Source organism: Manacus candei, unplaced genomic scaffold (assembly GCF_025592945.1).
Source record: "Manacus candei isolate 608988 ecotype Guabito, Panama unplaced genomic scaffold, ASM2559294v1 h1tg000014l, whole genome shotgun sequence".
In the NCBI taxonomy this organism is placed as follows: Eukaryota; Metazoa; Chordata; class Aves; order Passeriformes; family Pipridae; genus Manacus; species Manacus candei.
In genome coordinates this window covers 74225982-74238451 of record NW_026138062.1, presented here as the reverse complement: position 1 = coordinate 74238451, position 12470 = coordinate 74225982, and the positions used below count along the sequence as shown (strand labels likewise).

At 48.4% G+C, this 12470-nt stretch overlaps 1 protein-coding gene across 2 annotated transcripts; it reads right to left on the bottom strand.

The window, feature by feature from the left end:
- Nucleotides 1–3682: 3682 nt before the first annotated feature.
- Nucleotides 3683–11666, bottom strand: ACP6 (acid phosphatase 6, lysophosphatidic). Of its 2 annotated transcripts, none has more exons than XM_051778639.1 (10): nucleotides 11427–11666; nucleotides 9942–10070; nucleotides 9718–9848; nucleotides 9003–9082; nucleotides 8164–8251; nucleotides 6594–6726; nucleotides 5774–5874; nucleotides 4353–4448; nucleotides 3997–4162; nucleotides 3683–3879 (listed from the first exon to the last, which is right to left on the bottom strand). In XM_051778639.1, exons 1-10 carry the CDS (start codon nucleotides 11604–11606, stop codon nucleotides 3763–3765), a joined length of 1221 nt encoding a protein of 406 aa, XP_051634599.1. In that variant the 5' UTR covers nucleotides 11607–11666; the 3' UTR covers nucleotides 3683–3762. The 2 variants fall into 2 exon arrangements, with proteins under 2 accessions (XP_051634599.1, XP_051634598.1); XM_051778638.1 differs by having other exon boundaries at nucleotides 9942–10073; nucleotides 11427–11664.
- Between the last annotated feature and the right edge of the window lie 804 nt (nucleotides 11667–12470).

Sequence of the window (12470 nt, the reverse complement as noted above, 5' to 3'; positions counted from 1 at the left end):
GGTGTAGATACTCTTGAGTCCACGTAGGTGCACTTAACCTCGGTGATGTTGCCTGCTTTGCACCAGCAGATGGACAAGAGATGCTAATCTCAGTCTGTAGATGTAGACTGAACTTCATTGTTTTGCTTTGATTCTACTTCTTCCCTTTTTGCTTTGCAAATGAAAAACCTTTCTAGCTGCCAGCCTTGCAGATTCACCTTAGGATCTGTAAGTCAGGCTCTGTTCTCTCCTGCTTATCAATAGTAACTTTGACTCAGCTCTGGTAGTCATGGTGCAGTTGAAGATGGAAAGTGGGGTTGCCATTTTTAGTTTTCTTCCCCTCCCCCCCCCTCTTTTTTTTTTTTTAACTTTCAAATCATCCTCCTCCACCTTTGTTTGAAAGAATGAAATAGACTTTATTCATACATGCTTGGCTGCTCTTCCTCTCTAGTAACATGGGAGGAAACAGTCTGCTGTTCAAATTATCTCATCCCAGATGGCTGCGCAGCCGGAGTGTGGAGAGACTTAAAAGGTAAACCCAGCAGATGGTGAACTTCTGAGACGCGAAGTAATGCGCCTGCTAAATCAAAAGTTTAAAATATTTGAAATCTGTTTGTTTTAAATTAGTAGACTTGCAGTCAGGTCATCTGTGAAGTACACTGCCAGTTTTAAGCACTGTCCAAATAAACTTAGGCTTTGTCTCTGTGTCATGGGCTAGCTTAATCTACCAAAGAAGATGACAAGCAGGTAGCCAGCCCTGTGAGAGTTTAGTCCTGACCTCCTAGTGGTGTCTAATGGGTCGCATTTCGGAAGACAGACCAGTTCGTGGGGATCTAATCTGCAGCACTCTTGGCTGGGATTCCAGTGCTGGTGGTGCTTCTGGTACAATACACGTGTCCTGACTCAGAGTAGATGTGGGTGCCCGACTCTTCCCGAGGGGTAAGTTGCAATGCAGCATTTTTTGTGCCAGACCGTTGGGACTATTACAAATACAGTATATGCAGGGCTTAATTTTGTGGAGCTCGATACGCTGCCTGTCTGCTCTGCTGGTTTTCACTCGGATCACAGGAAAGGCTTCCTCTCGTTGGTGGTGCCCTTCTGCACTCGTGATGGTGAATGCTTTCCCTGTGCAGCCTCGGCAGGCTGCTGGCTGAAACCTGTTCCCTGTTGTGAAACTCCTCGAGGAGAAATGATCCGTGTTTGATACAGGCCTGTATTTAGCAGAGTGTACTTCACTGTGTTAATGGGTAGTAATTCTTAACCTAAAAATGGTTAATGATGCAGGAAAAAAAGCGAGGCGTGTTTTTTTTTCTGGGATACTGGGAAATAGTTGATTTCTGGGAATTTTTATTCCACATTCTCAGAAATGCCTCAGCTTTTCCATGCCATGTTGGCAGTTCAGCACTTCCCACTCACCTGTGCCCTTTGGTATTAAAACTCTTCCACTGTCCAACCAATCCTGTTCTGAAATGATTATTTACACTAGTTGTGATCAGAAATAAATCCTCTTACATGCTGTGGGCCACAACTACCGTGGAATTGCTCAGTGGGATGGACCAATGCATGGCCCAACCACTCCCACACTGAGGGGAAGGGTAAGGCTGGAGCAGGGCAGAGAGGGCACTGGAGAAACTCTGTAAGAGACAGTGATGAAGCAGCCTGTTCCCAGCAGTGCCTTCTTCCTAGCCACTGCCAGGGAGCTGGCCTGCTTTCCTGAGGTCTTCTGCTCTTACTGAAATGTATGTTACTCTGCCTAGAGCGATAGGAGTATTTTAACAGTGTGAATGCAGTGTCCTGTAACAATCTTACCTGCACTAGGACAACTGGCCATGCCGGGTGCTGTGGGTCTTGGCTGTGTTGCAGTTTTTAACCTGGTTGCTGGTCAGTTTTGCTGGGAGATGCTCCTAGTTATATTTTAACAGAAGGTGTGTGAATTCCCCCTTTGTTTACTGGTATGGCCAAAGCTTCTGGATGCCTTTTTCTAAGCAGTCCGTGCCTTAGAAATAACTTGCCATCATATTGCCTAATATTTTCATCACTGTTGTCCAAACACTTGAAACTGTGCATAAGAGAGAGCCTGATTAGAGCAGAACACACCGTTCTTAAGCAAGGGTAGGGCCATTGATTTTTATATAATGGCATTATGGTTTTAGGCTGTGTAAAAAACTTGATGGAAAATAACAATGTTTTGTTTGCCTTTTTGACAGCTTCTAATGGCAGTTCAGTGAGACCTCCAGCAATGTATTTAAGTATTCAAATTATTCTGTTCACTGTGCGTGGTGTCAACATGTAATTGTGGTGGGGGCAGGCTAATGAAAGAGTAGAGGTAAATTCAGCCCACGCTTCTCGGGGAGAAGGTGCTGTAGTGCCTCCAGTCACATATCTGTCAATGATTACATTAACATCACTGCAGTCTGCCTTCACTAAGTGGGAAGGGGTAACACAGAACCAAAATTGCAGGGCCATTTCAATCAGTGGTCCCTCTATTTTAGCCTTTACCTATGCCAAAGAAAGTAGGTCAGTATCCAAGTTTTATTTACTGATTGAAAAACCGAGATCTTTGTCACTAAATAGGGCTTATAAAAAAGAGGGGGAGTGACTTTTTACATGGACAGATAGTGATAGGACAAGGGGGAACGGTTCTAAACTAAAAGAGGAGACATGTAAGCTGGATATTAGGAAGAATTCTTTACTGTGGGGATGGTGAGGGACTGGAACAGGTTGCCCAGAGAAGCTGTGGATGCCTCATCCCTGGAAGTGTTCAAGGCTATGCTGGATGGAGCTCTGAGCAATCTGATCTAGTGGATCAGATGGCAGGGTGGATCAGGTGGCACCCATGGCAGGGGTGTTGGAACTAGGTGATCTTTAAGATCCCTTCCAACCCAAACCATTTTATGATTTTGGCAACCTAGTGATCCCTAGTATTGCCTTACAGGAGAAAGTGTCATCATCTCAGCTAGAAGTACTTCTGCTGGCTATTCTGTTGTATTCCTCTTTCAGCAAGTGCAAAATAGATGCAATGCTGCCCAAAGCTGAACTCGACAGCAGCTCCCCAGACTTCCTTGTTTAAAGCATATTAAGCAGAGTTCACCAAGAGTGTGCGTTCTTGTACTTGGCCCACTGTGGCTGTTCTGCATGTTCACAGCACAATTTCCATAATTACAGGAGTGCAGGGAGGAGGTTTGGAGGCCTGCTGTCCCATTGGAGATGTTTTTTGTGCACAAAAACGCCCTCAAGAAGATGGGGTAGCTCAGTGCTACAGGATTTGCTTGGTTCATCTGTCTGCAGAGAGCAACCCTCCAACATGACAAAAAAAAGGGAAAGGCACAATGGCTTCTGCAGTTTGGCAAACATAAAATCAATTGTTATGTCAAAGCTTTCAAGTCTGGTAGCACACAGCACGCTGGGCTTCATCCCACAGTCCCAGCATATGGAAGAGGTATGTTTTCTCTCGTATTCCTGAAGCAGCAGGACAATTTGAAATGGTCTGTTGTGTCCCTTGCTGCTTTAGCCTCTCTGTGCTTTTGTGTGGCTACCTCAGAAGTGAACTTGAGCCATTCTGTCACGTGGCTTCTTTCATCTTGTTGCTAACAGTGTGAAGTGACACTGTGCCACCCTGTGTCTGGTAGGAAAAAGTCCCCTCATCTAAAGTGCCTCTGGAATAGGGAAGGCTGGCAAGAACATAAAGAAAAATAGTCAAAGATTGTGGCAATAAAATAATTTTAATTTAAAATTAAAATTTTAATTTTAAAAGCTTAATCATCAGTCAGTTTGCTGGTTCCCCTATGTTTTGGAGCACAGGTTATTGTACTCCTGTGGAGTGACCGAATACTGTGAAAGAGCTTTTAGAAATTCTTCAAGTGGGCAGAGACCCGCTTTACATCCTTTCACCACTTTCTCCTGCAAAAGCAAAGAGACAGAATCACGGAGTTTGCGGATTGCCAAAGCCCCTTTTTTTGCTGCATGGTAAATCCAAAAGCCCAAGATTTTTACGAGGGGCCTCCCAGGGGATCTTACCTCTCCACGGTAAGACACGCGAACGAACCACTCTTTGGTCCGACGGTGCTGGTACAGCTCCAGGGTCACGTCTGCAGCATAAGGTGGCCACTTGCGATCAAAGGTGCCCAGTGCCAACAGGAGAGGTATAAGAGCAGAGTCATGAGAAGCGTAGAGGATGAGCTTTCTGGAAAAAAAACCCAAAACCAAACACAGAGTGTCTCAGCTGTGTTCCTCCATGGAGAGCCAGTAGCACTCATGCTTTGTCTACCAGATGAGCACTCATTCTCATTATCCCACACATTCAATATCTTTATGAACCAGGTTCACACTGACATCAAGTCAGAATTGATACCAGTTGGAGTTTTGCCCTGTACCTGGCTTTTTCAGATGGAGTCGAGGGATTTATTGCTGCTTTAATGTTCTTCTGTAAGGCACTGAGAAGGAGACCAACACTCATCTTAATAACTTCTCTAGAAAAGAAGCAGAAACAAATCTACTAGTTTTTAAACTTTCAAACAATCACATATGAACACCTGGGAACCTCTTTTCTATTATAAATTGATAACATGTATGGAGTGTAGCTGCAAACTGTTCAGGGCAATTAATATGGTTAATTTTTAGTTCAGAGGTTGTGTAGTCACCACTCTAATGTGATTGCAGATTGGGAGGGGAGAGGCATTAGCAAGCAGTATCATGAGGTGTGGCCCACACAAAGGGAAATCTAGAAACTCATTGATTGTTTTCTACACTGTTTTGTTTCCCTGGTTGTGATTTTTGGATGCATGGGTTTCAGCCAGGGAAGATGACAGTAGCTGACTGCAAAACAGCAACTGAAGTGGTTGAGGTCTTTGCTGGGGAGGGGCGGGATTCAAGAAGGTGGTGGCTATCCATTATAATAATAATTTATACATTAGTTTTTATCCTTGTACTGAACAAAGAGATGATTTTTATACAACTTCTGGTGGGAAGAAACTCCCTCTACCGAAATGAGTATGACAGTGGAAATGGAAGATGAGTGGGACTGGCTCTCCTGGGTGTTGTAGGAATCAGTCTTTCAGTACCTGAGATCTCTAATATGTGTTAAAGAAAAGACTAAGGGCAGCTACCCTACTAGAAAAGTGCCATACCATCACCTGATTGGAGCTGGTGAATGTGGCAGCTGCAAATGAATCTGAAAGGAAGATGACTGCTAGGCTGGCAACTCAGCCAACCTTTACAAACAACTGTGCAGGAGGCAATTAACTGCATGTAGCAGCACATTCTTTTGCAAGTAGTTACCTGCGTGCAGGGCCTGGCATCACCTTTTCCGCTAGCACTAGCACTTCTCAGCCCAGCTGTGCAGGTACCACCCCTGGGATAAACTTCCCAAGTTGGAATTCACATTGTACTTGTGCATCTGCAAGGGCTGTTGCAGCCTCAGGGCCTGGGCTGGAAGTATTTCCTCTTCTGTTCTGCTTTTGCCTTTGACACAGGTTCACTTAAACACTGTGGCAACTGAGGCCTTAAACCTTGGTGGATTAGCGCTGCTCCTCAGAGACTATCAACAAAACAGTGTGTAAGGCCACATCTTGGCCTCCTCAGTGTGGACTCCTTTTCCCGAGCTCATGTTACTGACTGAAGGCACTGGACTTTACCGAAATGGCTGGGGCACAAACTTCATGAGGCGGGCAGTAGCCTCTGGTGGGGGAATGCAGCAGATTGGAAAGGGCTCCTGTCCGCTGCAGAAGCTGGTGTAGCACATCCACCCCTGGGTGAGACAACCCCTGAGGCTGGAGGCATGGGTGCAGGCAATCACCTTGAACTTTCTTCCAGAAGGAAGAGCATGGAGTCAACGGATCGGCGCTCAACCGTCTGCTGGAACTTCTTCAGCACCGGGGAGCTTGGCAGATTGTGCACCTGGAGGGAGAAGACACAGCACAGCCACAGGGTTTGACCTTTTCTGAACCCAGCCTGAAGACACGTGGGTGACTGCCCACAGAAAACTGCTGTTCATGTCCCACCATTTGTACTGTGGGATTTTTAGGATGGTTTTAGACATACAGCCTTGCTCTGTGTACCAAAAGGATGGATGTTTGATACACTGCTGTGTGAAGGGAGTGTAACACACCGGGCCATTCAACTGGCAGCCACATCAATTACCATTAGCCCCAGCAAAAAAGAGGTACTAAAGGGGGGTAAAAATATGCCCAGCTTCCTTCCAGTAGCAGAAGCACTGTGGGTCACGGTTACTATGCTGGAACTAGGATTAGGAGGACTGTCAGGTGCTGAGTGCCAAAAAAGGGAAAGCACTTTCTAAATGGGGCAAGGCAGGCCCAGCTGCTCTCTTAGCTCTATATTGCAGTTGAAAGAAATACTGGATTTCCAGGTAAGAACATAAATACTGGAGACGAGTCTTTATCCATCCTACAGCAAGGCTGACTCCACATCTTGCTTTTTAAAAAGGCCATGCTATTCCTATAAACTTTCTGGATTGCATAGAAAGTTGCAAACCCCCCCCCCACGCATGGGGCGGGTACCCGTTGCTATCCATGGGTGTTGGCACTCTGTGATTTCCTCCATGTGCATGGTAAGGGGATGTTCTTCCCGTGACAGTGCAACAGAACTGCTTGGCTCACCTGCTCAGCAAAAATGTTATCGAGGAGGACAAAAAAATCCACAGACTCATCACCATCAATACCCATCATCTTCTTAATTTTTTTCAAGTCATCAGAGATACCTGGCTGATGCAGAGCATCCTTACCCTTCTGCCTGCAAGGGAATTAAAACAAAAAACTTTTCACACACCAGGCTTCCTATCTTTTCTGTCAGGCTTTTCTGACCCAGCCCTGTGGAGTTGTCTCACATCAGTGAGGGGTAGAAGAGAAGCACTGCAGTATACTGAGGGATTCCTGATGTTGGGAGTCTGAGTTGCAGGAAGGACAGATAATGTATCCAGATGTCAAGGATCAGAGCTGGCTCTCTGCTTTCACAGAGGCAGGGGGAAAAATTAAAATGTGAACACCTCAGAAGTGGTTCCCATAAGCAAGGGCTGTGTATCAGTTAAGAGATCTGGTCATACTGGAACTGTACATGTCTGTGTCTTCAGGGAGCAGCCTTTAACTGCCTCATGAAAGAAGAAAGGGTAGAAGCTTTGAACTGATCGCTGTGTGGTGTGGGAAAAAGGGAACACCTAGTAATTCACTTGCAGATTAAATTCACCTTTTGCTTTGCTAGAAGCCATTTGCATCTTTACGCTGTTTTAAACTGTATTTTAAAAAATTTAGCTGAGAATACCCATGCTGGCTGTGTATTTCCTAGGCAGCCTGTAAGCTGAGGCAGTGCTTCTTCCTGCAGCTCAAAAAGTCTACCTTGACATGGTCACCAAATGTGCTCAGTTAGTGGGCAGAGAGCAGAAGACCCTGCAGTTTCCTCCCTTTATGGACAGCTGATGTTACTCGAGGAGGCTGAATGTACTGGTTCTGTGGGCTGTCACCTCACCACTGTCTAGAACAATTCTTTGTCTGCAGAGTCAAGCATTATATAGTGAGCTTTTGCAAGTGAATTCTGACAACTCCTGAATTTTGGACAAAAATATGGTAATGGATAATCCAGGCAAGCTGTAATACATCTGCCTCTCTTCAGTTTCCACCCCATGCCCAACCTGGCACAGGCATTTTAGAGTACTTGACTCTGCAAACATGAGTGTTCTTTCTGTGTAGGATGTTCCTTATTTTACTTCATTAGTCTTTGTTAAATGTATCAAGGCTGAGTATATTTCAGTTTCTTCAAGGTATAAATGTGACCGGAATGTTGAAATAACTCCCAAACCAGAAGCTGAATATAAAAAGGAGGCCCAATATGTTCACACTTGAAAGGCTTGTTAAGGAATGTAGATGACATTAATTCTGCCCTGCAGCAATGCCACAGACTAGCTGTACATTAGCTAGTAATGAGCATTTGCTAGACACAGACTAAATTAAATTGGTCTTTCAAGAAAAAGTCTCTACTTTATTTTCTTCTGGTGCCACTGCTTGGTGCGTAACTCCGCTTTACCAAGTGTTTTATACAACTACCTAAGCATTCCCAAAGAACTGTAAGTGGCAGGGGAAGAAATTGGGAAGTGGGAAGAAAGTGTGCTGTTTTAAATGACTACTGCTGAAATGAGAGAGAAGTGAAATCATACGGGGAGGTATTGCCGGCAATTACCTGGTCAGGCATTTCAGGCGCTGGCAGTTGTGCATGTTGGGGTAGAGTATTTCAGAGCTGGCTTCATCAGTGACAATGACGACAGATCCTGTGGAACAAGGAGGAAGTTCCTGTGATCAGCAGTGCATCTGCGTTTCTTTGGACCCCTTTAATCCCTTTCACAGCCCTTGTGCTCAAGTGCATTGTTGTCAACTAGCAATTTCCCCTGAGGCATCACCTGCAACACAAGCCACTGTGCTTGTTTCTGTGAATTGAATTCCACAGGGATGCCTGCTGTGAACCTCCCAAAGCTTTCTAATTGTGTGCTCATTTTTCTTAGTGTTTTTAAGTGCCAAAAATTAGTCTCTGTGTCATCAGGTGTAAGGAGCTCTGGCAAGTCACTTCGGCTTGTTTGCGGAACTGAATATGGAAGGAGCAGAGGTGAGATCTTCAGAATGCAGAGTGCATTTCCAGGGCATACAAGTAGTTACCAACTGTAAGATACAGGTGGAAGTTACTCCAGATACTGAACCTGTGAAGGATCTTGGCCGAGATACTCAGGTTTCTCTGAGAAACCGTTCTCAGATGTGCATCTCATGAACATTGGACCTAGAACTTTTTGCCCTCTTGATTCCCCAGCAGGTCTGAAACTGCAGCAGAAAGACACACAAAGAGAGCAAGGAAGTGACAAGCTGGTGAAGAACCCAAAGAGCCAGGAGAGTACGGGAAAGGGGGCCAAGTGCAAGGAACCAGGGAAGAAGTAACAACTAGGAGCCAGGGAGAGCTGGGGTGCGCAAGATGCGTGCATCTAGGGAAGACTGAGCAAAGAAAGGAAGGCACTGTTCAAAAGTCTCCCCAACCTTCTTTCTGCTGTTGGTACAGCCCAGCCAGCACGCACCGTGTGGACTCCAGGTTCCGGAAAATATTAGTGGAACGGATGCTGAAAGAGAGAAAGCAGTTTGTGAAGTGGCATCTTCTCCTTCCTGTCAGCACGGCTGCAGCTGGGGAGGGCTGGCTGGAACTGAGGGTTCTGCTTCCACTGGGACTTTGGAAACCCGTGGTGGGATTCATCTTTTGTCACTGTAGCTATCTTAAGTAGACACCTGCATCTGAACTGCCCTTCAGAAATAGTGGAGATAACAAACTGGCACTTCTCTGGTGTAACTTTAATCTCATCCTAAGCCAGACACTCCCAGCATTAGTGATGTGAGCAACCAGGGGTTGCTTCATCTCACTGAACTTCAGCTGTTGACAGTGAGTTCAAGTGTGCTCCAGAAATGCCTGTTTCTCTTTTATTAACCATACAGGTGCATAAGACCACTGCCAATGGCTAAACCTGGATGAGATGAACCTGTCCCTGGCATCACTCTCAGCACTGCTGGGGAATTGGATGCTTTGTGTCACAAGAGAGTTTTAGTACCAGGCTTTACAGGCTGAACAAAGATGAAGGCCCAGGGGCCAGCCAGTCTGCTGTGGGGTGGAGAAGGGTATGCTAGTCAGAGTTTCCCTAGCACAGGGCTACTTGTTAGGAGAGAGGAAGCAAGAGAAGGCCAAGGAGGGAACTGAGAGACTCACAAGACCTCAGCAGGCTTAAATGTTGGTGAAAGAAAGTTGGCTTCTTCCACATAGCTTCTCCTCAGCCTTTCCCCCAGGGCATATGTCTGCTGCATGCCCAGTGTTGTCAGCTGTCCTGCAATGGCACCACCCTAAAAGCAAAGAAGAGGAAGGGTCTCCAGTGGACTATGGAAACAAACAAGTCTACAGAGGGAACATGAACCCACCAGGAAAGAGAGCCTCACCTTGAATGTGGTCTTTCTGTATTGCTCCTCAAGGGGTGAGTGAGGTTGAGGTCCTCCATTTAGGTTAGTCACCTTGTAATCAAACTTAGTCTTAGCAGGTACATCTATAAGAGTGGGACGCCATTCCACCTGCTTCAAAATAAACAAACAAGCAGTGCTTCAGTGGAAAACTTTCAAGAGCATTAAACCAAGGGCTTTTAAGAGCATTAAACCAATGCTGGAGTGTTATGCTGTGCTGCCTTGCCATAGAGATCTCTTCAGACAGCTCACAGAGAAATGAGAGCAGTGCTGCACTCTGGATTTGCAGATCTGATCTTCAGGAAATGCAGTACTTGCTTTCCTCCCCTTACAGGAGAAAGATCTGTAGGAAATCACAATTGCTGCTCATTGTTGCACACTGAAAAGCTGCTGTAGCAAACTACCTGAACAGCTCCCAAGGCTGCCTCAGTGGAGGCTGGGAGAGTCGTATCAGTTGTGGTAAAACCAAGGCAGGAGCTGCACATTTGCCAAGCACTATCTGGAAGGTGGGTGCTCAGCCCTGGAGCAAAGTCCATGGGCACTGCAGTACTGAGTGTTATCCCCCATCCCTGCATCCTGCCCCTGAGGGCTCCTGGCAGCCGAAGCAGTTGTTCACAGAATCAGTTAGGTTGGAAAAGACCTCTGAGATCATTAAGTCCAACCTATGATCGAACACCTCCATGGCAACTGGACCATACCACTAAGTGCCACAACCAGTCTATCCTTAAACACCTGCAGGGACCAGTCTGTTCAAATGTCTAATCACCCTTTCCATCAGGAAATTCCTCCTTATGTCCAACCCAGTCCTCCCCTGCCATAACTTGAGGCCATTTCCTCTTGGAGTTGCCTGGGAGAAGAGCCCAACCCCACCTGGCTACAACCTCCTTTCAGAGAGATGGAGAAAGTGATCAGGTCACCCCTGAGCCTCCTTTTCTCCAGGTTAAACACCCCCAGCTCCCTCAACTGCTCCTCACAGGACTTGTGCTCCAGACCCTTCCCCAGCTCCACTGCCCTTCTCTGGACACGCTCCAGCACCTCAGTGTCTTTCCTGGAGTGAGGGGCCCAGAACTGGACACAGCGCTCGAGGTGCGGCCTCACCAGTGCCGAGTACAGGGGGAGCTGATCCAGCTGGTCCCAGTGTTCCTGATACAGGCCAGGATGCCATTGGCCTTGGCCCCCTGGGCACACGCTGGCTCGTGTCCAGCTGCTGTGGACCAGCACCCCCAGGCCCTTCCCCGCTAGGCCGCTTTCCAAGGCGGAGAAGGCCTCTTCCCCAAGCCTGTCGGGATGCGTGGGGGTCCACGCTCCCAAATTCCCACGTTTCCCCCCACATTTACTCTGGGGGGAGTAAATTTATCGATTCCCCTGCCATCAGGGAAGCAAAGGCAGCAGCTCCGCCGCGGGGCAGCCACCGCCGCCCCCGTCCCGTCCCAGTCCCAGTCCCGTGCCGTGCCGTGCCGTGCTCACCATCGCGGCCCCCGGCAGCGGCTGCAGCGGGGTGCGCGCCCCGTGCCGGAACACCACCTGCACCAGCCTCAGCTCCAGCTCCCGCCGCTCGCCGCCATCCCGGCCCGCCGCCGCCGCCCGCCGCCGCTGCGCCCAGGCGGCCAGGCCGCCCAGCACGACCAGCCGCGACCCCCAGCCCATGTCGGCACGGCCGGGGCGCGGGGGCCGGCGGGAAGGAACCGAGGCCCCCCGCGGGCTCCGGGGTGCTGAGGCGGCCCGGCGCGGACTGCGGCTCCCGGCGGGCGCCGCGCCGGGGAATCCCGGGCAGGGCGGGGCGGGACCGGCGGCTCCCCCGCCCCGGGGCCGCCCCTGGCACCGGCACCGGCACCGCCTCCGGTGGGGCAGCGCTGGCGCCCCGTGGCCGGTGCGGGCCTTGTCACGTCTCCCCGTGTTTAGTTCTTTTCCCTGTGGGATTCACGGTGTCATAGAATGATAGAATCGGCTGAGTTGGAAGGGACCTCCGAGATCACCAAGTCCAACCCTTGATCCACTACCACCGCGGTTACCAGACCATGGCACAAAGTGCCACATCCAGTCCCATCTGAAAAACCTCCAGAGACCGAGAATCCACCACTTCCCTGGGCAGCCCATTCCAATGCCTGATTACCCTCTCTGGAAAGAATTTCTTCCTAATATCCAACCTAAACCTCCCCTGGCACGACTTGAGACCATGCTCTCTTGTCTTGCTGATAGTTGCCTGGGAGAAGAGGCCAACCCCCACCTGGCTACAACCTCCTGTCAGGGAGTTGTAGAGTGATGAAGTCTCCCCTGAGCCTCCTCTTCTCCAGGCTGAACAACCCCAGCTCCCTCAGCCTCTCCTCATACCACTTGTGCTCCAGTCCCTTCTCCAGCCTTGTTGCTCTCCTCTGGACCTGCTCCAGGATCTCAATATCCTTCCTGAATTGAGGGGCCCAGAACTGGACACAGTAACCCCAATACAGCACTACAGGCTTGGGGAAGAGTGGCTGGAAAACAATCCAGCTGCTGGACATGAGCCAACGTATG

What these genes read in the sequence shown, in the direction of transcription:
- ACP6 (XM_051778638.1), bottom strand. Translation starts at nt 11,606, where the DNA reads ATGGGCTGGGGGTCGCGGCTGGTCGTGCTGGGCGGCCTGGCCGCCTGG. An exon ending in CGCCTGAAATGCCTGACCAG is followed by an intron (nt 6,727 to 8,163) that starts GTAATTGCCGGC and finishes ATTCCCTTGCAG; the next exon opens with GCAGAAGGGTAAGGATGCTC. An exon ending in CTTCTGGAAGAAAGTTCAAG is followed by an intron (nt 4,449 to 5,773) that starts GTGATTGCCTGC and finishes CTTCTTTTCTAG; the next exon opens with AGAAGTTATTAAGATGAGTG.